Source organism: Phacochoerus africanus, chromosome 2, assembly GCF_016906955.1.
Source record: "Phacochoerus africanus isolate WHEZ1 chromosome 2, ROS_Pafr_v1, whole genome shotgun sequence".
Classification (NCBI taxonomy): Eukaryota; Metazoa; Chordata; class Mammalia; order Artiodactyla; family Suidae; genus Phacochoerus; species Phacochoerus africanus.
Genome location: NC_062545.1, coordinates 73,452,454 through 73,477,944, shown reverse-complemented (window position 1 = coordinate 73,477,944; position 25,491 = coordinate 73,452,454). Strand labels below are relative to the sequence as shown.

At 38.9% G+C, this 25,491-nt stretch overlaps 1 protein-coding gene across 1 annotated transcript in view; it reads left to right on the top strand.

Moving 5' to 3' along the window:
• The first annotated feature begins 3,987 nt into the window (after positions 1-3,987).
• PDSS2 (decaprenyl diphosphate synthase subunit 2) overlaps positions 3,988-25,491 on the top strand; it is a 259,758-nt gene continuing 238,254 nt past the window's right edge. The window contains exon 1 of the mRNA XM_047761927.1: positions 3,988-4,596. Within this exon, the coding sequence (XP_047617883.1) occupies positions 4,319-4,596 (278 nt within the window). The 5' untranslated portion in view covers positions 3,988-4,318. The remainder of the gene's footprint in view (positions 4,597-25,491) is intronic.

Genomic DNA, 25,491 nt, shown 5'->3' with positions numbered 1-25,491 from the left:
TTCATACTATTTCCAATTCAACCTTTTTTTTTTTTTTTTTTTTTTTCTCTTTTGCTGCACTAATGGCATATGGAAGTGCCCAGGCCAGGGAGTGAATCTGAGTTACAGCTGTGACCTGAGCCACAGCAGCAGCATAGCAGGATCCTTAACCCACTGCGACACAGTGGGAATTCCCTCCAATTCACTTTAATCTTACATGGATTCTACTTACTCTAAAAAATCATTCCTAACAACTACTGAATGAAATTGCACAATGTGTTTCCTTGTATGGGTTCACCCCAGTTTTTTCAACTTTGTGGCCTTCTTGTGGTTATCTGGTTTGTTTCCAATCTTTTGCAAATGATAGCAAATAATACTGCAATACATAGTACTGCAATGAATAACCTTGTGCATAAGTCCTTTTGTACTTTAGGAAGGACTTCTAGAATTGGAATTCTGGGTCAAATGTATATGTAATTACTTAACAGTACATAAATGTAATGAAATTTTGCTAGGGATTATCAAATTCCCTTCCATAGGTCCTGTTTTTACACAGCAATTTACGTTTTTTTTTTTTGGGGGGGGGGTGTCTTTTTGTCTTTATAGGGCCACACTGAAGGCATATGGAGGTTCCCAGGCTAGGAGGCTAATTGGAGCTGTAGCTACTGGCCTACACAACAGCCACTGCAATACCAGATCCAAGCTTTGTCTGAGGCCTACACCACAGCTCACCCCCACTGAGTGAGGCCAGGGATCGAGCCCACAACCTCATGGTTCCTAGTCAGATTTGTTTCCGCTGTGCCATGTCGGGAACTCAACAATTGATGTTCTCATTGGCAAAATGTAGCATCCCTGTTCTCTAGCCTGCCAGCTCAGTAGGTGGTCAAACTTTTGGATTTTTGCTAATCTGATTACTTGCCTCCTTTTATTGTTCTGCCCCAAGGTATACTGCCATGCTTTCATCTACTTTTGGAAGAACTCTCTTAAAATAAACAATAGGTGAGTGTGTAAAGGATCAAAGAAGGAGGGTGGCCACGGTGTCCCTATCTATTTCCACTCACCTCATCATGGAAATGCCAAAGTCCAAAGCATACACCATCCTTGTTAAGACCTTGTATTTCCAAAGACCAGTTCAGGTTCCCAGCCAAAGAAAAGGACATCAAATATGACCTCACTTTTTTTTCCCCTAAGGCCAGCAGAAGGCAGAGAAGACAGTAAATGAAGTCCAGTGGCACTTGACCGGCTTCAGGATCCTGAAAAAAGTGAAGCAGGAACTGTGACCATCTTTTGTCAGCTTGCTGACTTCAGAACGACCCCAGTCCCAGGGAGAAGGTGTCCCTGTTTGAGGCTGGAGGTTTCCATAGGTTGGAGAGTGACCACTCTAACCTTCAGGGTTGCCCACACCCAGGACCTCTTCTTTTGCTACTTTCTAGGAGTAAATGTCATGTATGGAAAATTTCTTTCAGCATCTCCCACTTTCCTATATTCTCATGGGTGATTTTGCCACCCACCCCTCATCCCTGACCCAGGGGACTTTTGACTACGTTCTTGGATAAACCTGGCCGTCACACTTAGAGAGGGGTACTGCTGACATCTGGTGAGGTGAGTAGAGGCCAGGGATGCTGCAAAACATCTTACCATGCACAGGACAACCTTCACCTCCCCCCTACCTCCCATACCAAAGGGTTATCTGGTCCAAATGGCATTAATGCCAAGGTAAGGAACCCTGCTGTAGTGTTTCTTTGTGCACACATTCCCAGACATCCTCAAAATGACTCTTACCAGTGGCAGAGGAAGGGCAGAACCACAGACACTCCTTGTCTTTCCACCTTCAAAAGTCACTAGCAATTCAAAACTCTCTTTAGCCAGCCTCTAAGGAGTTATGTATTTATCTGAAAGGTTAAATAATATACTATTTTAACCTTCTAAAACCCAATTATCACTAGGTATAATGCAACCTTTTAACCATAAGAATAAAGGAAAGTGTTGATTATTTAAAGTAAATGGGACCAAAAGTCCCATGAATAATCAAAAACTTGGTTAATAGAGTATGACCAGAGAATAATGCACTTGGCTTCTGTGGAGAAATTAAAGTACATGCTGTGAATTGGTATTAAGGCAATTACATGTAAAGTTAGTCTTAAAGTACCATGATTCTGAAGAAACAGCCTCAGGAGGACAATATATCACATTGTCTGCCTCCCCTGATTTTTCATGACCTTTTTCACCTTGGATAACCCAGAAGCTCAGGCCTTGGAACTTTTTGGAATTTTAAGTTATCTCACTCTCCATATTTATTTTCATTTGGAACAGACCTGAATTTTATTGCCGGGAGTGTGTTATCTCTTTCACAGGAATTGTTTTTGAACTTCGGCTTGCCTTATTTATTTAGCAGGCATAGACTGTTTAATACTTATGAGCATAATTCGCTTCATCTAAAATGTAGCAATGTACCCCTGAAAGGCTATGCTTAGACGGAATTTTTGGAAATAAAATTGGATTCTTAAAACACAAGGAAAATTTTCCATTCAAAGGGAGTCTGAGGCAAAAACTTTTTAGAGAAAAAGCATCTTTTGTGCAAAATGAATACTCTTTAATTTGCCTGTTTTTGTTTTTGTTTTTTTGCTTTTTAGCGCCACACTCGTGGCATATGGAGGTTCCCAGGCTAGGGGTCTAATTGGAGCTGTAGCCACAGGGCTATGCCAGAGCCACAGCAATGCCAGATCCGAGCTGCATCTGCAAACTACACCATAGCTCACGGCAGCGCCGGATCCTTAACCCACTGAGCGAGGCCAGGGATCGAACCTGAAAACTCGTGGTTCCTAGTCGGATTCGTTTCTGCTGAGCCATGATGGAAACTCCTAATCTGCCTGTTTTTAAGTTAACTTTTTAAAAATGTAGCCCAAGTCTAGGCCAGTATTACACAAGATGCTAATTTAAAAAAATATAAATCATGAATTTGAAAGTATTTTGGAAGTTAAGGAGGTTTACAAGCTTTGTTTTTAGTATGTAAAACTTGGTAATATACCTTTATTATCAACAAGGGTTTGTTAGCGTGTTTTGGGTGATGAGAAAAGGGGCAGGATGCTAGACATACCTGATAAAAGAATAGGTGGCATTATAGAACCACAATGACAACAATGAAAAGAATGCTCGATAACCTGTTACTTACAGACACAGTAATGTGTCATGGATTCAGAAACCTAGTTGCCTGGGTTTATTTTCCTGCCTAGTGTGGCCCTAAGCAATTTACAGACTTGGCTGTGCCTCAGTTTCCTCATATGGAACATGGAGAATACGAATATTATTTACTTAATGATGATTCAATGAGCTAATACATGAGCTATAAGTGGAAAGCACTTGAGTCAGTGATTTCTTGAGATCCTTGATGGGACCCTGAGCTTCCTTCTAGAAGTGCCTCTCCGCACCCCTGTGGGAGGCACCCCTGGTTGTGCCTGAGCTGTAACTCAGTGAAGAGGCCAGACCAGGAATGAGAGCAGACCCTAGGAAAAACAAATCCAAAAAAACACGCTTTCTGCCAGGCCACGCCACCTTTCGTAGACTGGAGCTAAGGGCACTGAGAGCTCACCCCACGGTCCCCTCCCGTGACCTGCCTGTCCTAAGCCTCACTGCCAAGACCTGACAGTGGACAGCAACGAGAAGTTTCCCAGAGGAGCTGTCACCTCAGCCGGAGCCCTTCCTTCTACGGCTTGGGGGGCCGCGAAAACACACTTAGTGGACACCGACCCTCGATCATGAGACACATTTACGCGTTCCCACTCTGTGCTGGCCGCTGGAAATCCTCCGAATCAGACTCGGCCCGATTCCAGGGGCTGGGACATTAATTGGCACCCACCCCCGACAACCCTGCCACTCTCTGTCCCTGCACGCCCGGACGAGAAGGTGGGAGGAGCTGAGGCTTTCACCCTACCTCGCCTTCCGGGGCTCCCTTCCAAAGCCCCGCCCCTTGGGGGGCGTTCGCGGCTGCGCCGTAAAGTAGGGAAAAAATTCTTTGCTGCAGAACCGCTCGCCTCCGTCTTTACGGCAAGCCGCATTTCACGCCGCCAATATGGCGTTCCCCATTTAGGTAGCGTCGGTGGTTTCTACCCTAGATGGCCGTGGGCAGTGCTGAGTTGGGAGTGTTTTCTCTCTAACCCGGGCTGCAGAAAGCTGCATTTAAAGTTCTGCACCTGGTCACTGCTTCAGAAACCCACTTTTCTCTGAGAGTCAAGAATCGCCTCTTCCTTTTAGTTCCTGCAGGTTACTCATCTGCCCCTGACTTGTTCCCTGCTCCACCTCCGGACACTCTCAAGTCCCTGACACCCCCAGACTCAAAACTATGAGCCTTCGGCAGCTGCTCAAGCGATTACCCTACTTCGGGGCCTCGGGTCCCCCGCGTCGCCCCCTCGACACCATTTCCTCGGTGGTCTCCTGGCGTGGTCAGTCCTCCAGGTCTCCAGCCCACTGGAACCAAGTGGTGTCAGAGGCTGAGAAGATCGTGGGCTATCCCACGTCCTTCATGAGCCTCCGCTGCCTGCTGAGCGACGAGCTCAGCAACATCGCTATGCAGGTGCGGAAGCTGGTGGGAACTCAGCACCCTCTGCTTACCACAGCCAGGTGAGCTACTCCCTCTCGCCCCGACACGCTTGCACCCACTCGAGTCATTTCTCCTGCGTCTCTCAGACTGGTTCCCTGCCTATCTTTTTACCCTATCCTTTTCTTAGCGCTCCAAAAGATTCGATCTTGTGTCTTCTCTGGTCCACTCACCTTGACATACTAATTCAAAGACCACGTGCGCTTTTCGCGTTTTTGCTTCTTATCTGTTGAAGGTGAAGATGCCTTAGTGATTTGTGGAGAAATCGAGTAGGGATGTGGGTTTGAGTAACTTCCTAGAAATGGCCTTTTAAGAGTGGGATAGATTTATTTTCGGTTACACATTATTCAAGAGGTAACTGTAGAAAGAATGGGGAGGGGGAGGTAGGCCGAAGGAAGGAAGGTAACTGCAGCGTTTGTCTCAGGCGTGAATTGGGAATTTGTCCAGTAGTAGTCCTTTTCCCCTTGGGATTTGTACATTTATTCTCGACTGCTACTGTGAAACCTGCGATTAGAACTTTAAGGACCACAACTTTTGCTTCCATTTAAAAAAAACTCCTTTTTATTTATAATTTTAAACATACTGAATAGTTGCAAGAATAAAAATAGTACAGAGAACACACTTATATACCCTTTAGTCAGATTCACCTATGATGTAAGTATACTATTCTCATGTATATGTAAGCCGAATGTATGTAAATGTACACATACATACATATATTTTTCCTGAATCATTTGAAGGTACATTGGAAATATCATGGTCCTTTACCCTTAAGTACTTCATTGTGTATTTCCTGAGCAGAGATATTCTTTGCATAACTACATTACACTAATCAGCTTATTTTTTAATATTAATACAGTACCTTTATTTCATTTACTATCGGTATTCCACTTTTGTTAATTGACCCAATAATGTTTTTTTATAGCATTCTTTCCTCTCTAGTATAGGATACAGCCCAGGATCAGGTATTGCATTTGGTTGTCATAGCTCTTTAGTCCCCTTCAGGTGGGAACATTTCCACAGTTCTTTGCTTTTTTAACTAGAACAGTGGTTCTCAAATGGGGCAATTTTGCCCCCTAGGGAACATTTGGCAGTGTGTGGAGATGTCACAGCTGGGGCATGATACTGGCATTTAGTCAGTGTTTAAACACCCTACAGTGCTCAAGACAGCTCCCTGCAACAAAGAATCATGTGCACCAGAATGTCAGTAGTACCAAGGTGGAGAAATCCTGGACAAAAATTATCTTTTTAAAATGTTTTCTTTCTTTCTTTTCAAATACACCTTTATTTTGAAATATGGAGATTCACATGCAGTTGGAAGAAATAATAGAGAGATCCAGGGTATCTTTTACCCTGGATCTTCCCACAAGCAGGATATTGACATTGATACAGTCAAGATGCAGGACATTTCCATCACTGCAAAGATCTCTCACGTTGCCCTTTTAATATCCACCTTCACCTCCCTTGCCCATCCTCTTGCTTTTATTTTTTATGAGACCCCTGCCACTTTTTTGTTACTATGAAAGTTACCAAATAGCCAGTTACCAGTAATGTCATTTTTTGAGTAGGCAAAACTTGTCCTGAAGATGGAATGTTAATTCTACAGAGATTCTAGACGATATACACTCAAAACACACATATTGCATATATTTTAAAGCTTAGTAATGAATGAGTTGACACATAGTTGAAAAGCCTGTTAGCAAACCTATTAATTGACCCATCTCCCTGATTCCCACTGTACTGAACTTTGTGTATATTTTTCCTTTTTGAAATTATATGAGTGTTTCCTTAAATAATAATGTGTTTAATTTTGCTTGTTTTTGAAATTTATATAGTAGTTTATTGCATATAAGTCTGCTATGACTTGTTTTTTAAAATCATTTTTTCTAAGATTTATCCATGTTGTGCTTAACTGTATTTCATTAGTTTTTCACTGGTGTAAAATCCTATTGTGTGACTATACCGCAGTCTTCTTTCTGTCGGCTGTGTGTTGTTGGCAGTTTTTTGTGTTACGAAAGTGCTGCTGTGAATATGCTGCACGTGTCTCCTGGTGTACTTGTCCTGAGAGTAAAGACGTGTACATGCGTGTTCAGCTTTAGGAGATAATACCAAATTGTTTTCCAAAGTGGTTGTAGCAGTTTACATTCTCACTAGCATTGTCTAAGTTCAGGTTACTCTGTGTTCTCACAAAACAAAAGGCAAGAAGTGTCTTAATTTTTGCTAATCAATTAATGGGTTTCTCTGTGTGTGACGGGAATGGTATGGTTAGTGACAGAGGTTGTAGTAGTATAGTCAGCCCTCCATATCTGCGGATTCCACATCCACAGATTGAACCAACTATAGATTGAAAATTCCTGGGGAAGAATTTTCAGAAAGTTCCCAAAAGCCAAACCTGAATTTGTTCTGCAGTAGCGATTACTTATATAGCATTTACATTGTATTTACAACTATTTACATAGAAGTTACTCTAGCTCTTGTAAGTAATGAGGAGATGATTTAAAGTATAGGGCAGGATGTGCCTTCGGTTATATGCAAATACTATGCCATTTTATTATTTTTTATTTTCATCTTTGCTTTTTAGGGCCACACCTGTGGCATGTGGAAGTTCCCAGGCTAGGGGTCAAATAGGAGCTGCAGCTGCTGTCCTACACCACAGCCACAGCAATGGAGGATCCGAACTGTGTCTGCTACCTACACCACAGCTCATGGCAATGCAGGATCCCCGACCCACTGAATGAGGCCAGGGATCGAACCCACATCCTCATGGATACTAGTTGGATTCATTTCCGCTGCGCCACAGTGGGAACTCCCACTCTGCCATTTTAAATGAAGGATTTGAGCATCCTCGGATTTTGGTATCCATGGGGAGTTCCTGGATCCAGCCCATCTCGGGCTGTATGTTGCATTGTGTTTGTACGTATTGTAGTCTCTGTAATAAATTGCTGAAATGAAAAGAGCAGAACTAGAAAGAGCCTTATTAATGTGTATATTCCGAGAATTGCGATTCATCATACTTAATTGCCAGAGCATCAATTAAGATTTTAGAGAAGATTCCCTCTAAGGCCGCCAGAGGCACTCCAGATGAAAGCTTGTAAGACTAACAACTCTGAAACATTCCTGATTGTAGTCTACTCCACCTTCTTAGTCCTGTATTACAGTGAAAGAATTGGAGAGGAACAAAATAAATAAGTTTTAGCAAAGTTGTTGTTGTAACATATGTAGATTATTTTGTAAGAAAAGAAAGAGCTAATCTACATATAGTTTTATTACAATTATTTAAAGTCTGAGAGTTCCCGTTGTGGCGCAGTGGTTAATTAATCCGACTAGGAACCATGAGGTTGCAGGTTAGGTTCCTGGCCTTGCTCAGTGGGTTAAGGACCCTGTGTTGCCGTGAGCTGTGGTGTAGGTCGCAGACGCGGCTCTGATCCCATGTTGCTGTGGCTCTGGTGTAGGCTGGCAGCTACAGCTCCAATTCGACCCCTAGCCTGGGAACCTCCATATCCTGCGGGGAGCGGCCCAAGAAATGGCAAAAAGACCAAAATAAATGAATAAATAAATAAATAAATAAATAAAGTCTAACCTCACAGGCAGCCAATGAACAAAGAACTTTTAGGGAGAATGTCATGGACATATCTGATTTAACAAAGAAACGGGCATTTGATCCATAGGGTAGGCAGATTACATTTATTGTAAATTATAGCTAAAAACATGCATTAATCAGCTATATTATTTCACATGCTGCACCTTACTTTGTTGAAATCTTGTCAGCAAAGCATTGATAGTTAAGAGGAAGATCCTCTCAAGTGTGCTAGCCAGAGGACAAAAAGACCCCATATAGTTCATATAGTTAGAACCATAGGAAATTCGATTTGGGAAATTCTTGTACCAGTTTCAGTTTACATTCTGAGTTTCTATTATTTACTTAAAAATCAATATTCTAATCCCTTGGGTCTTTTTACTTTTTGGGTAAATATACATGATATATTAGGGGTGAATCATGTCTAACAGACCTAAAATGTACATGAGGATGAATGGTGACATTTTTGGCAAACAGGAGGAGAAAAAAAGGAAATCAATGTAATTCATTATCTTCTCTCTTTTTTACCTGAGCCATCTCATCAAGAAGAGGGAAAAAGGGGAGTTCCCTTTGGCTCAGTGGATTAAGGATCCAGCACTGTCACTGCAGTAGCTCAGGTCACTGCTGTTGTGAGGGTTTGATTCCTTGCCCAGGAACTTTCGTTTGACTCAGATGTGGCTGGAGAAAAAAAAAAAAAAAAAGAAAGAAAAAAGAACTTAGAAGTATACTTTTATAATAGTTTAATTGAGAAGTGAGATTAAATTTAAAATCTTGAGATTTAGTGAGATGATGTTCTTTCTACTAAGAAGTAATTTTTACTTGTGTTCTTCTAGATTTTCTAGTATCTCTCTGTTGTAAGTTCCAATTAGATAAATGATCCTCAATTATGTCAATGTTTATTAAAGCTTATGGAGGAATATAAAGAATTCTAAAACATGAACTGTGTCCCTTGAGGATAGACATTGTGGTGAACGCAAATATATTTATAAATATCTAACAGAAGGAAGCAAATGACTTGTGACTAATGAGTAGTAGAGATACATTAGCTATTACATTTAGAAATACTGAAGTGGCCTGGGGAAAGATAAATTCTGTATGATATCACTTATATGTGGAATGAAAAAATAAAGTAGTGAATATAACAAAAAAGAAACAGACTTACAGATATAGAGAACACACTAGTGCTTACCAGTGGGGAGGAGAAAGATAGGTGTATGGGATGAAGAGGTACAAACTACTCTGTATAAAATAAATAAGCTAGAAGACTATATTGTATGACATAGGGAATATAGCCAGTATTTTATAACTATGAATGGAGTATAACCTTTAAAAATTGTGATTCACTATGTCATACACCTGAAAGTTAAAAAGTAAAGTGGCCTGTGGAGTTCCTGTTGTGGCTTAGCGCTGATGAACACGACTAGTATCCAAGGGGATGTGAGCTTGATCCCTGACCTTGCTCAGTAGGTTAAGGCCCCAGCATTGCTGTGAGTTGCAGTATAGGCTGCAGATGCGGCTCAGATCTGATTTTATGGTGGCTGTGGCATAGGTCAGCAGCTGTAGCTCTGATTTGACCCCTAGCCTGGGAACTTCCATATGCCATGGGTATGCCCCTAAAAAGACAAATAAATAAATAGGCCTGGAATTGTAGAGAATATTTTATGAAGAAATTGGGATGTGATTAGGCTAAATGGATAGACATTACATGGGTAGTGTTTTAGGGTGATGGTAATATATTACATTTTTTTCCTTCATGATTCTTTTTTCTCTTTTCTTTCCTAGATTGTCATCCCTCTGCTAAGTATTAGAAGGACCTTAAAAGCAAGAATAAGAAGTGCAATAAAGTAAAATGAGCAGCATGAACAAAGCTAGAATAGCTAAAACAGTATTGAAAAAAAAAAGCAGACTCCACTTTGGGAGGAGTCATTCTAACTAACATTAAGTCTAATATATATAGCTTCAGGGATCAAGACATTGTGGTATTGGCAGAGGAATAGATCAGTGGAACAGAATAGAGGACTTAGAAATAGGTCAACACAAATATACCCAATTGATTTCTGACAAAGGTACAAAAAGGAGAATAGTCTTTTTAACAAACAGAGCTGGAAAAATTGGAAATTATAGGCTAAAAAACTAACCTTGACTTAAACCTTATACCATATTAAAAAAAAAAAAAAGGTCTTTGTAAAATGGAATTAAATATGAAATGTAAAACTATAAAACTTAAGAAGAAAACATAGGAGAACATCTTTGGGACCTGGGGCTAGGTAAACAGTTCTTAGACATGAAACCAAAAACACAGTTTATAAAAGAAAGAAAACCCCAGAATTAGACTTTGTCAAAATAAAAAATCTTGTTCTTCAAAAGACCTTGTTAATAGCATGAAAAGATTAGCCACAGACTAGGAGAAAATATTCGCAAATCACTTATCTGAAGAAGGATTTGTATCCACAATATGTAAAGAACTTCCTAAACTCAAGAAAGAAATAATAGTTAGAAAATGGGCAAAAAGAGCATATTAAGTGGCAAGTAAACATGTTCGACATTATTAGTCATTAGATAAATGTAAATTAAAACCATGATGAGATACCATTACATACCTATTAGAGTGGCTAAAATAAAAAATACTGGCAACATGAAGTTGGTGAAGATGCAGAGAAACTAGATTTTTATACATTGCTTATGAAATTGTAAAAATGATGTAGCCTCTCTGGAATACAGTATGGCAAAGTTCTTATAAAATTAAACATCTGCTTACCATACAACTCAGCAATCAACTTGCGAGTACTATCCCAGAGAAATTAAAAACTCATATTAAAACCTATACATAAATGCCCAAGCAGCTGTATTTGTAATAGCCAAAAATTGGAAATTGCCCATGTGTCATTCATTGGTGAATAGTTGAACAGACTGGTACATCCATCCAATGGAATGCTACTCAACAATGAAAATAAATGAACTGTAATGTGAATATACTTAATACTGCTAAACTCTATGTTTAAAAGTGGTTAAGATGGTAAATTTTATGTGCACTTAAAATGACTAAGGAGGGAGTTTCCGTCGTGGTGCAGCGGAAACGAATCCAACTAGAAACCATGAGGTTGTGGGTTCAATCCTTGGCCTCGCTCAGTGGGTTAAGGATCGGCGTTGCTGTGAGCTGTCGTGTAGGTCGCAGATGCATCTGAGATCTGGTCTTGGAACCTCCATATGCTTTGGGTGTGGCCTTAAAAAGACAAAAATACAAAAACAACAACAACAAAAACCCACTAAGGAAAAAGTCAATTTCAGAAGTTTATATACTGTGTGATTCCATTTATACATTTTCAAAATGACAAAGCCATAGAGATGGAGAACAGATGAGTGGTTGCTAAGTCAGGGACAGTGTGTGGAACCGGGAGGAGTGTCATTATAAAGGGGTATTTTGAGGTGATGAGACAGTTCAGAATCTTGATTGTGATGGTAGTTACATCAATCTACATACATACATACATACATATATACATGAGCTAAAGTTATATAGTACTGTATATCCCTGAATGAATGCAGGTTTAAAAAAAAATGCCAAAAGTGGAATAAGACCTGTAGTTTTGTTAACTGTAATGTATCAGCATTAATATTTAGATTTTGATATTGTACTACAGCTTTATATTGGGGGGAAGCCAGATATTGGTAGGACTCTCTTTATAGTCAGTCCTTCTTATCTGCAACTGTGGAGTCAACCATCCATGGATGGAGAATATTTGGGCAGGGGTGGGTGGGCGAGAATTCCTCAAAGTTGCAAAAAGAAAAACTTGAACTTGCAAAGCCAGGCAAATATTTACATAACAGTTACATTGTATTTACTACTGTTTACAAGGCATTTACAGGTACTAAGTATTCTAAGTAATCTAGAGATGATTTTAAATAGACAGGAAGAGGTACATAGGCTGTATGCAAATACTATGCCAATTTATGTAATGGACTTGCACGAAGTGGATTTTGGTATCCTCAGGGGGTCCTGGAACCAATCCCTGTATGGATATTGAGGGATGATTGTATTCTTTTTGCTTCATTCTGAGTCTATAATTATCTCATTATTTCAAAAAGCTAAAAAAAAAAGTCACTTTGAACAGAGAGAGAGAAAAATGAGTGAATAGATGTATGGATGAATGAAAAAACAATAAGTAAGCCTGGGAGAAGAGAGACTTGTATGTTCTAGTTTCACCTCTGTCAGTAGGTAACAGTATGGCAAGATAGTTTCCTGAGCAATGAAGTCAAAACTTTGACTAAATGATTTCCAAAGGTGTTGTCAATTCTAGACTAGTATAGAAATTAGTGTGGTAACCAAATATGGCAGGTAAGGGAGCCACTGTCACTTCTCAAGCAGGGAATGAGTAGATTGAATGCAGCGTGGTAGTACAAATCTATCAAACCTTTCCTTACTCTTTAAAAATCCAAAAAAATGATGTTTTCTCAGACTTACAAGTCTGACCTGGAACTGATGTCCCATCAATGTGAATATTATTCTTGCATTTTGCTACAGAAATGTTAATGTGTTTGATTACAGGATGCTGCCCCAGATTCTTCTGGAGTGCTGGGTGAATTGCACCTTCCTAAAATCCGAAAAATTTCGAATTCTGAAAGACATTTGGTTTCAAGGACTTTAAATTTGGGATTGTGGACCTGTCCAAGGTGGACAGTGGTATGTAGGATGGAGTAGAAGTCCAGGTGTGTGAGGTGGATGGGTAGTGTGGAAGAGGGTGAAGGTAGTGACAGTGCATCAGTCTCCACTTTGTCCCAGTGCAGTTTGCACCCAATGGTCCATTACTCTCTTGCTTATTAAATGTAATTATCCATTTGTGTAATATTTTTATTTTTAATTAAATTTCTATAAATCAATATTACTTTAAAGTACTTTTAGTTCTTCTAAATTTACTGTGTATACTATCAACTGTCAAGAATTTAAATGCCTTTAATAAACATGTAGGGAACAGTTAATTTTTTCAAAGGTGAATGATTAATACTTCTTTCATATAGATTTGGTTAAGTTTTTGTTTAATGTAGCTGATTTCATTGTGCAATGTGGCTTTGTTTTCATTGATCACTCTTGACAAATTTGGCTCTTATGATTAAATGTTTATTTGAATATTTTGTCTTTTTATTTTTGCCTTCAAAAAACTCTGACCTCTATTTTAGATTTAGATAGATGGGATCAATTTAGTATGCATGTATTGGAGACAGATTATGACATTTAGTTTCTCTTTTAGAGGGTACTGATTCCTTGATAGACTTTTTGTTCCTGAGTTCACTGCATTACTTAGCTACCTAAAAACCTTATTAGTCTTTTCTGCATGGTAAAATTCTTCAGAGCTCTTTGAATTTATTATTAGAAATTTAATGTTAAGTCTTTTCCATGTTTATGAAAGACCCTTTCTAGATTCAGTTCTGTAATTACTGTCCTGAAAACCTACATTCTTTATGAAGGGCTTTTTCTTGGATGACTAGGAGAAAATTATAAATTTTAATTCATTCCACAAATATTTGAGGTGCTCTGGGCATGGATGTACAAACAAGAATAAGGCATAGTTGCTGTCCTTCAGGAATTCATGAGAGGCAGTAAGGTGAATATGAGTTCTGGAATCAGACTGTTTAGTTTTATACCCTGGCTTGATGACTACCAAGCTATGTGATATCAGGCAATTTACTTGACCTCTCTGTGGGCCTTAGCTTCCTCATTGTAAAATGAGGATAATAATAGTACCTATATCTTAGAGCATTATGAAGACTAAATGGGCAAATATAGGTAAAGTAGTACCTGGAACATAGAAAGTAGCCACATGTTAGCGGTTATTGTTAGAAATTCATTTTAGGGAGAGACATGCATATAAAGTATGTTGAGATAAATGCAGTAGTATGGGTGAACAATATGTTGTAGAGACAGAAAGCTCTAGAGAAAATTGAAGACTTCCAAAGTTGAGGCGATTTAAGAGTTGGGTCCTGTTGGAAGAGAAGAAAATGACCAAGGCAGGGAAAGGAATTAAGCCACAAGGAGCTGCTTAGCAAAGTGTAGCGAAGTTGTAGTTTGGTGTGCACTGAACAGAGGAAGGGATGAGTCAAAAAGGGTAGATTGGAAATGTCTGCTTCTGCTAAGATAGGTTAACAAATACTGTAAGCATGTAGAAAACTGAATAAAATATATGAAACAACTATATTCTGTTTGGAGTACAGGCAGCACAGAATTGTGATCCTTGTAAGAAAACAAATGAAGTGGAAACTATGATCACTCTGGCTTTCTGCTGGGACGTAACCTTTTTTTTTTTTTTTTTTTTTTTAGGGCAGCTCCTGCAGCATATGGAAGTTCCCAGGCTAGGGACTGAATCAGAGGTACAGCTGCCGGCCTACACAGCCATAGCAACGCCAGATCTGAGCTGCGTCTGTGGCCTATACCACAGCTCACAGCAAGGTCAGATTCTTAACCCATAGAGTGGGGTCAGGGATCAAACCCATGTCCTCATGGATACTAGTTGGGTTCATTACCACTGAGCCACAACGGGAACTCCTCCTGAGGTGTACTTTCCAAATAGCAGCACAGAGAGGGGGAACTTGAGCTGGTACTCCTGAGATGAGGAAAGAGATCAGATTTTGGGGAGGCTGAAGCAGCTGGAAGTTGTGGGACAGAACATAGAAGAAAGAACATGCAGAGAAAGGCTCCAGAAATCTAAAGTCCCCACTTGAGTCTGTTGTTGAAAACTAAGCAGCACACGTGTAGGATGAAACCCCATGAGGTGGGGGTGCTATAAGCTGTACAATTCTCATAGTTCTCCCAGAGCTGGGATGCATTGCAAGTTCTGGCTGGACAATGTGGAAAGAACTTGTTGGAGTTCCCGTTGTGGCACAGTGGTTAACAAATCTGACTAGGAACCATGAAGTTGCGGATTCCATCCCTGGCCTTGCTCAGTGGGTTAAGGATCCGGTGTTACCTTGAACTTAGGTGTAGGTCGCAGATGCGGCTCAGATCCTGCATTGGTATGGCTCTGGCATAGTCCCGCATCTACATCTCCAATTCGACCCCTAGCCTGGGAACCTCCACATGCCGCAGGAGTGGCCCAAGAAATGGCAAAAAGACAAAAAAAAAAAAAAAGACCTTGTACAGCTGGCACTCTAGAGACCCAAGAAAAGTGATGCCTTACCAATAGGACCAATGTTAGTCTTAATTCCTCCTAATTAATGTTAGCTCAGAGAGACTGGGTGATAATCCTCAAGAGGAGTAGGTATTTTCCTCTTGTCAACTCTTCATTAACCTGAGTAATGGCCAGAGACATATTTGGGAAAAATGAGCTCAGATTTGGGGGAAAGGCCATGACTCTACTATAGCTTCTCAGACAGGTCTCTGTTCACTAGACCAGGAGTTGTTTGTTTTTGGTATTTAAATCTAAACAGATCTTAGTGGGATGGCTGTTGATGTGAATTCTTGGGTCTATCTAATTAAATATAGATGGAGATTTCTGCCTTTCACAACGAGGCCTGAGATTACCTAATATTCCCATATTCCCCATGCTGCCTGTTTGAGTCACCGTGCCCACTCTGCTTCTGGCAGTTAACTGCTTCCACCTAGCCTCCCCTGAGCTCTTCCCATTGCTTTCCAAGTTCAGGGAGTTTCATTTGCAGTCCCTCCCACCCAAACCCTTAGCCCTTTCCAGTAGCCCTGAAAGTGATTATTAATGATTGTGGTATGCCCCTCACCAATCAATTTTTTGTATCAGGAATGAAGAGAGAATCTTTTGGCCCCAGTCAGGAGACATGGTAAAAGTAGTATGTTAAATGAATAAAAGGCTCATATAGTTTGGGTAGAAAAAGTGGTACAAGAATGGCTTCTTCCCCATAGGCTTCCCTTATTCCAAAGATCCTTTATAGGAAGTCAGAACCATTTTCATATTGGGAATTACAGTTTAGTTTCAGTCACGTACCATCATGTTACAGTAAATTAATGCCAATTTGAATAAGTTTTTTTTGTTTTTTGGTTTTTTTTTTTGCTTTTTAGGGCCACACCTGCAGCATATGGAAGTTCCCAGGCTAGGGGTTGAATTGGAGCTGTAGCTACCAGCCTACACCACAGTCACAGCAACATGGGATCCAAACCTCGTCTGATCAGAGTTGTGGCATTGCTCACAGCAACGCAAGATCCTTAACCCACTGAATGAGGCCAGGGATTGAATCTGCAACCTCATGGATACTAGTTGGATTTGTTTCTCCTGCACCACAGCAGGAACGCCTGAATAAGTTTTGTATTCAAGTTGTAATTTTATTTATTTCAGTTGTATAAGGACCATAACTATACAGTGTTTATAATTTCTATATTAATATATATAAATAAAAATTTAATAAAAATCATTTAAGGCCATACTGGATGATTGAATTTTTTACCCTTTAAAAATATTCCAGGAGTTCCCTGGTGGCCTAGTGGGTTAAGGATCTGGTGTTGTCACTGCTGTAGCTCGGGTCACTACTGTGGCATGGGTTCAGCTCTGACCTGGAAGCTTTTGTATGCTGTAGGCCCTGCCAAGAAAAAAAAGTATTCTAAACAGTATTCAAAGCTGAGGAATACAGACTAGTATGTGTTCTTATTTCTGGGCTAAGTTAATAAATATGTATTTGTTGTGGGTTTTTAAGTGCTATACCACTTAATTCTTTGTGCTAAGATTCTAACAAATTAGGATTCAGACACCCACATGTCATTTCTTATATTGCTCATTACTGTTATATCGCCAATTTCTTTTCATTAGTATTGTATTCTATAATTGTCCCTTCTTTATTCTTCTGTAAGATTCAGAATTTTCTTTTTGTGTGTGTTTTAAACACCTTGAAGGAGCCTTAGCACCAAAAAGACATTTTATCTTTGTTTGTGGTTTAAAGAGTTTAATGAAGGTTTTTCCAAAAATAGCTATCCTAAAGTAGGTTTGAAAAATGGGTACTAGGTGCTAACCATTCAGATAGTTCTTTCTGATTTAATACTTAATTTGAATTTCTTGATACAAATCTTTAGTTTATGGAGTACAGCTGGATTTGCTTTTCTTCCTGTGACTCACCAAAGGCTTCTCAAAGCCTTTCATTTTTTTCTATTTTTGTGCACTGAAACATCATTTTAACAAATATTTAAAAATAGCTTTAAAAATTACCATTCTCTTGGAATCTCTTTGGAAGTTTATTTCATTTGCCTCAGAGATTTTTTTTTTAGCAAATCAAATTGGTTTTATTTGCAGAATTGTGAGGCTAGAGGTAGATCTAGTGAATATTATATCATATTCTAAAAACCTAGCAGTAGTTGTTTAAATTTTTTGAGTATTGATAATTTGCATGAACATATTCTTTATAGTATTAAATAATTAAAGGGCTTTGTGACAGGTGTGCTCTATCTTAAATGGTTAAATATCACCAAATAAATGAAATTTATTTTCTCCTCAGAATAAAAATGGCTTCACACATCATCTACTTTATCAACATTCTTTCTAACTTTAGGCTATTTTTATGTTGCTGTGTATTTAAAGGAATGCCATTTAATTTCGTAGAACTAATACTAATAAAGATTTTTATTAAAAATCTTTTTTTTTTTTTTTTTTTAGGGCCACACCTGTGGAATGTGGAAGTTCCCAGGCTAGGGGACAAGTCACAGCTGCAGCTGCCAGTCTATGCCACAGCCACAGCAATGTGGGATCTGAGCTGCATCTTCGACTGGTACCACAGTTCACGGCAGCACCAGATCCCTAACCCACTGAGCAAGGCCAGGGATCGTACCTGCCTCCTCCTGGATATTAGTCAGGTTTGTTACTGCTGAACCAAAACGGAAACTCCCAGAACATTTTTTATATATTTGATTATTTTTAAGTATTCTTTATTTTTTCATGTACTTTTTATTCTGTGGTACCCATGGTTAAAAGCAAGTGTGACTATTCAATAATAATGTGTGCCTGGTACAACTTTGTAAGTACATAGAAAGAACCCCAGAAATGAACACCTAGAAGTTAGTTAGGTCCTGGCACCAGCATTTTATTTTATTTTTTTGTCTTTTTGCCTTTTCTTGACCTGCTCCTGCAGCATATGGAGGTTCCCACGCTAGGGGTCTAATCAGAACTGTACCACCAGCCTCCACTAGAGCCACAGCAACACGGATCCAAGCTGCGTCTGCGACCTACACCACAGCTCACGGCAACGCCCGATCCTTAACCCACTGAGCAAGAGCAAGGCCAGGGATCGAACCCTCAACCTCGTGGTTCCTAGTCAGATTCATTAACCATTGCGCCACTAAGGGAACTCCGAGGCACCAGCATTTTAATCTAACTTTCAAAATACTTTTAGATATACCTGGGAAACTTAGGGAAAAAAATAGGGTGGACCTTTTCCATCCTTGATAACTTATTATTTCATAGGTTATGTTTAAAAAAAAAAATGTCTGTGATTTTGAATGTGTGTTAGAACAATGAGTTCATTTGTTAAATGGTCAGGGTGATGTCTCTTGATCCGTAGAGGGCCATCTTGGGAGCTTGATGATGTACTTTTCCCCCAAATTATATTGAGTTTCTGATTATCTATGTGTCAAGTTATCCAGTGAAAAATGTCTTTTAAATTCCTGGTAGATATTATCCTGCCACCTGTTTGCTGCTTCTACCACTTTCATTTAGTAGTGGGTTAGGGAATGCATACTGAATTTAATTTTTAACTTGGAATTCCAGCTAATTTTAGTTTAACTTAATTACAGTGAAAGCATAATATTCTGTAAGGAGCACCACAGTGCAAGGAGGCAGTACTAGAGAGGTTGTAAAGAAGAGCATGGGCTTGCGAGCTTAATAATACCTGATATTAATTCCAACACTGTCATGTCCTAGCTGTGTGAACTATAGTTTTTTGAGCCTTGTTACATCATCTGTAAGAGAGATTGTTATTATTCCTGTCTCACATGATTATAGTGAGGATTATATCGAGACAACACTGTAAAATGTTTAGCTAAGTGCTCAATAAACATAGCTGCTGTGATTAGCTGTTATTTGTGCCCAGTAATCGTTTCTCTGTGATCTTAAGTGTCTTCCTCCCACCCCCTTTACCTAACTTTGCTTGAAGTTTGGTTTTAGGTACCCAAAGAAATATCACAGATGAAAATGATTTGACAGGTATGCTGCACTGTACAAATATAAGGTGTAAGTAGGGTATTATAACTGTTATCATTAGAAATAGCAGTTGAAGTTGTGTGGTATAATGAAAAGAACATAGTTTGGAAGCAGATTGACCTTTTCAGACCTGGCTTATGTCATTTATAAGCTACCGTTGGGCAGATTAACTACTCAGTTCTTTAGTTTTTCTCATCATTGAAAATGAGAATAATAAGGCCTATTGTGTGGAATAATAATAACTACGTTTTTTGTGAGGCTTGAGTGAAAGGCCTAGGTGACAGCATAGTTTTCTTCCCCCCTTCCTAACTGGAGAATAGGAAACATCCCTGGCAAAACTCCTTTCTGAAGCAAAATATAGATTATTTTGGGGTTAGAGTCAATTATATTTTCATTAATGAGTTGCAAGTAAAATAGGATTGACCAGTGGTTTAGGAGAATGACCACTGGGTTAGGAGGTTGAAGAAAATAAGGGTGCTGGTTAACCTGTGGCCTTAAATTAGATTTTAGAGCTTTTGAATTCAAAGTAGTCTAGTATAAAGGAAATTCCAAATATGAATATAATTGGCTTCTATGGGTGTGTTATAAAACCAGACAAAATAGAAGATAGGAAGCCAAGGGTCTCATAGATGGGAAAGAATATTATATGTCAAGATATTTTGTACACTTTAAGTCATTTTAGCAAAGAATAAGGTATTATATCCCATCCTTTTTTCCCCCCAGCATTTGCAAGAGCAAATTAAAGGGGAAACGTCTGGGCATGGTAGATCTCACAAAACTTTATTTCTGGGTTTGGTATACTCTTCTCCGTGGGTAATTTTGTTGCTAGGTGTTTAAGCATCAATTGCTGCTATCAGAACCATATGGGTGCTTAGACATCACAATAGAGGCCTACACAAGTGTTTAGATATGGTGATGCCCAGTTTAGCATTATGGATTATAAACAAGGTGCCTGCCTCTTTATATGCCTGTGAAATCTTGACATCTCACTAGATGGCATTTTGGTAAAGCTACCCAGATTGATAAATTTTACCCCTTTATGGTGCGTGGTTAGAGACTGTTAAGTAGCTCCTCATGTTCTGTAGGATACAGTTTGGACTGTGCATGGCCAAACTTGCTTACTCTGTAGTTGCTTTTTTCACTCCCCACTTTCCACCCTAAGCTGTGGCCATAGGAGATGAATCATCTCCATTCATACCTGGTAAGCATTGCTTTACCTTTAGGACTCGACTCAAGTGTTAGTTCTTTTGCTAAGCATTTCCTGATTTCTCCAGGTTAAATATTTTGCTTATTCCTTTTCTCTTCAAAAAATCATAAGCAATGACACTATTTTTCAAAAGTTTATTATCATTTTTAATTGAAGTGTAGTCGATTTATAATATTGTGTTCGGTTTAGGTATGTATCAGTGTGATTCAGATATATAAATATATATAGTATTTTTTTTCAGATTTTCCATTATAGGTTATTAAAAGATACTGAATATAGTTCCCTATGCTATACAGTAGGTCCTTGTTGGAGCAATGACACTGTTGAGCTTGCATTCTCATAGTCTTAAGCTGTTGGTGTCAAGTGGTGACTGCCTTAGGCTGGGCATGCGTTGTACACTTTAAATATATAAAATTATGTTTGTCAATTATTCCTCAATAAATAGGGGGAAAAAAAGATTGGAATTGTGTTCTCTAGTTCCCCATTTGAGATGCTTCCATTATAGCTGAAGGATAGCCACTTCATGGATTAATTGGCCTATCCAGATCCTTCTTTTGGACCTCTGATTTAGGTATAAGTATTTCTAAGACTGTGAACTTTTTAAAAGAGATAATTTTGTCTTTATAATTATATTGCCAGGCATATACTTGGCATGTAGAAAGCCTTTAGTAAGTACTTAGAGAATTGGATAAAGTAAAGCCTTTCCTAGCTAGAGGCCTTTCCCTGACCCTTGCCTGACTTATTACTTTAATTAGATCATGGTGTTTAGCTTACATATTATTCTTCATAGCATGGAATATCGTGGTTGAAGATAGTGATCAACTCTTCCTGAAGATAGGGAAGGGAAAAAAATGCACTTAAACTATAGTAGACTTGAGTAAAATTAGGTAGGGAAACATTTTCCTAGCTATAACATTTGTTAGTAATGGATTACCATGAGATGCTGTTGCATCCTTTTTTGAAATCTTTCATGGGGTTGGCCTATACCTTCTTGAAGTCAGAAAGAGCAAATTAGATTCCTTATGAGTCTAGTGAATAGTCGGAATGCTTCAGAACACTTTGACTATATTTAATATATAGTATGAAAATATATTAGCTTTAAGACATCGTAGGTTTAGACAGAATTTGAGAATATCCACAGGTGCACAGATTCTGCAAAAAAAAGTGGGATTTGTCATTCCATAATTTGCTCCTCTATCAAAAACAGCTGCCTCCAAAGAGTGCCTCATACGGTTGGCAAATTAATTACAAATGCAGGAAGCACTCTGTTTCATATGATTGTGATTTGTAAAAATAATTTAGATGTAAGCTATCCGCAAACCGTTTTTTTTTGAAGTAACAGTCGTATCTAAATCCTCATATTCTGGCATTGCATATGGGTGTCATAAGTTTAAATTCTGGGGCTTCCAAGCAGAAATATAAGAAAGGGCTCATTTAGGATGGAATGGCAAACATTTCTTATTGTGAGGGTCTTCATTCTGAGTTCTGCCCTCCTGCCCCTACTCCTTAACTGAAAACCAAAAGAAAACATCTGGAGTTATTTAGGCAGTATAAATATTCTTAAAAGAACAGACCCCTAATCATAAAACTCTCTGGCACTGAACAGTTTTCTTGGATAGATGGAAGTCACATGATTGGTAAAACTATCTTTGAATTGGTGAAGGCTTCCACGAGTCATGAGTGCAGAGTTTGGGAGCATTGGGGACGGATACTGATGGAGTTCAGATGCTTTTAGAGGAAAGCAATTCATTAATGTACAAGGGTTGTTCCTTCAGATTTCCCCTTAGACGATTCTCCAATAAATGTAGCTTATTTCTTAAATGATGGTTGTTTTACTTTGAAAGACATGTGCCAAAGGTGTAAGTTTAGTTTTTTTCTCCTTTTACATGTTTAAACACATTTTGCTGCTGTGGAGTCTTTCACAAAGTAAAAGTTTTTCATTTCGATGAAGTCCAATTATTGATTTTCTTTTATGGATCGAGTTTTTGATGTCATATCTAAAAATCTCTTTTCCTAGCCCTGGGTACCAAAGATGTTCTCCTGTGTCTTATTCTGAAAGCTTTGCAGTTTCATAGTTTACATTTAAATCCATGATCCAGTTTGCACTGGCTTTTGTATATAGCATGAGTTTTAAGTAAAGATTCTTCTTTTTTGTTTATGGAAGTCCAGTTGTTTCAGGACAATTTGTTGGAAAGACTCCTCTTTCTCCATTGAACTGATTTTATACCTTTATCAAAAATCGGTCGGTGCCTTTGTATTGATCCATTTCTAGGTTATCTGTTCTACTGATCTCCATGTCCATTCTTTTGCCAAAACTACACTATCTTAATTATAATGACTATATAGTAAGACTTAACATCAAATAGAGTGATTTTTTCCTACTTTATTCTTCTTTTGCAAAACTATGTTAGAATAAGTTTGTCTGTATCTTGTATGTAGTTATCATGGTAGTGGCAGCAAAGCCTGGCTCCTCTCCACCTTCCCAGTGTGTGAAACTGGCTGTGGCTGAGGCCAGGAGGAGGTGATAGTACTCTGTAGGAGTGAGCTTCTGAATATTCAACTGTGCGCAGAATAGGAGGGAGAATTTTTTAGGGAATTGAGAATAGTTCCTAATGTTAAAACAGACACCTGACATCATTTAGAATTATTTTTGTTTAAGATTTTCCTTCAGTAATACCAATTCAAAACCATTATACAGTGTTTAGAATGGCATTGTCCTGCTTGAAAGCAAAGTAGTATATGGCTAAGTACTCAAGGACCCTTCTGTTGTTGTTTTCATTTTATCCACTGTTGTCAAGGACTTGGGTTTAGGTTTCTACAGCAACCACAGTCTGGACTGCATAATACCAACACTTTGTGTGCACGTGGTGTTAACTCTGATGCCTTATACGCTACATGTGGCAGAGCTGCAGTTGCTATGGAAATCAGTCTTTGGACACACTTGGTTGATAATGATGTCGCACATATGTGGATTTTGCTGTTATGAGTTGACCAAAAGAAGCGTAAGACTTAGTGATTTCTGTAGCTGAGAATCTCACATTTGAAAACTTTGTTATATATTTGCTCACAAACATACTAAAGCCTGTGTGTATAGCCTTGTTTTTTAATGTATAAGTTTGCTACCTGGAAAATAGAGGGAAAATGTCACTTTAAAGAATACATTATCAGAAGAATTTGACAGACTATTCTATAATACTTCTAAAACATACCATAAAAATTCAAAGACTAAATATCTTACATAATTTTAGTAGTCTAATAAAAAGTCAATTGTCAGTAGAAAGTAGAAGGAAGAACAGTTCTTCTTATGAATTACTCATTTAAATATTGAAATACGGGACCTTAGAGTAATGGCTAATAATTAACAGCTAATTAAATCTTTTTATTGGAGCACATTATCTCTAAAGAGTCTTTTGAACTCTACGAATGAAAAATATTGAGGAAGAAGAGTGACATTTTCTTTTCTTTTCCTTTGACAGTGTCAGTTAAACTAGAACACATCTCTCAGTCTTAAATTTAAGACAGATTGTCATTGAATGTTTTCATTTGTAGAATTCTTGAAAGGAATGTAGTTTTCAGGTTGGTAGACATTCTGCTTTGTATCAGGGAAACTTGTCAGTCATGAACTGATACACTAGAGCAATGGTTCTCAATCCTGGCTGCACAGTAGGGCTGCATGTAGGAGTTTTTAAAAAGCATTGATGTTTGAGCCTATCAAAAATTAAATCAGGAGTTCCCGTGGTGGCACAGTGGTTAACGAATCCGACTAGGAACCATGAGGTTTCGGGTTCGGTCCCTGCCCTTGCTCAGTGGGTTAACGATCCGGCGTTGCCGTGAGCTATGGTGTAGGTTGCAGACGCGGCTCGGATCCCGCGTTGCTGTGGCTCTGGCGTAGGCCGGTGGCTGTAGCTCTGATTCAACCCCTAGCCTGGGAACCTCCATATGCCGCGGGAGCGGCCCAAGAAATAGCAACAACAACAACAACAAAAAAGACAAAAGACAAAAAAAAATTATATCAGACTCTAAGGGAATGGAAAAAAAGCATGACATTGGTATTCTTTTATTTTTCTTAAAGCTGATTACTTGATACCAGGATACGCATTTTATTGTGCTTCTCTTTATTACACTTTCATTGTGGGTTTTTTGTTTTTGTTTTTTTTTTTTACAAATTGAAAGTTTGTGGCAACCCTGCATCAAGCGAGCCTTTGGGCACCATTTTTCCAATCACATTTGCTCACTTTGTGTGTCTGTGTTCATTCTGGAGCCTCTAGCGAGAATCCGTTCCTTCTTTTCCAACTTTGAGAGGCTGCGCATCTTCCTTGACCTGTGGCTACATCATTCCAACCTGTGCTTCTGTTCTCAAGTTTCCTGTTCTGACTGACCCTTCTGACTCCCTCTTATAGGGACCCTTGTGATTATATTGGGTTTATCCAGGTAATCCAGGACAATCTCCTCACCTCAGAATCCTTAACATAATCATGTCTGCAAAGCTTCTGTTGCCAAGTAAAATAGGAGTCACAGGTTCCAGGCATTCTGGACATCTTTGGAGGATGGTACTGGGGCAGGGGGGTGGGTGCAGGTGGGATGGGGGCAGATGGGGTGGTGGTGGTGAGGGCAGTGTCAGTTATTCAGCATACGATACCAGTTTAACCTGATTGTCAGTTTGATATTTTCCATCCTAGTCTTTAAAATGCCTATTTTTTAATTTAAATGTGATCACCTTGCATATACATTTTTCTAGCCTTTTATGCTTAGTTTTCATAAGCATCATTCAAAATAGCCACATGGTATTCCATCCATGACTTTACCATATTTTACATTGTCCTTATTCTGTTGTTGGCTTTCTGTTGTTTCAGATTTTTATTATTGATAGATCAAGATGTGATAAATATTTTTATCAGATCCTATGATGTAGGAGTGCTGAGCTAATAAACAGTATAAAAACTTTAAACTGTTTAATTCTAAATAAAAAATTGGGAGTTCCCTTATGGCACAGCAG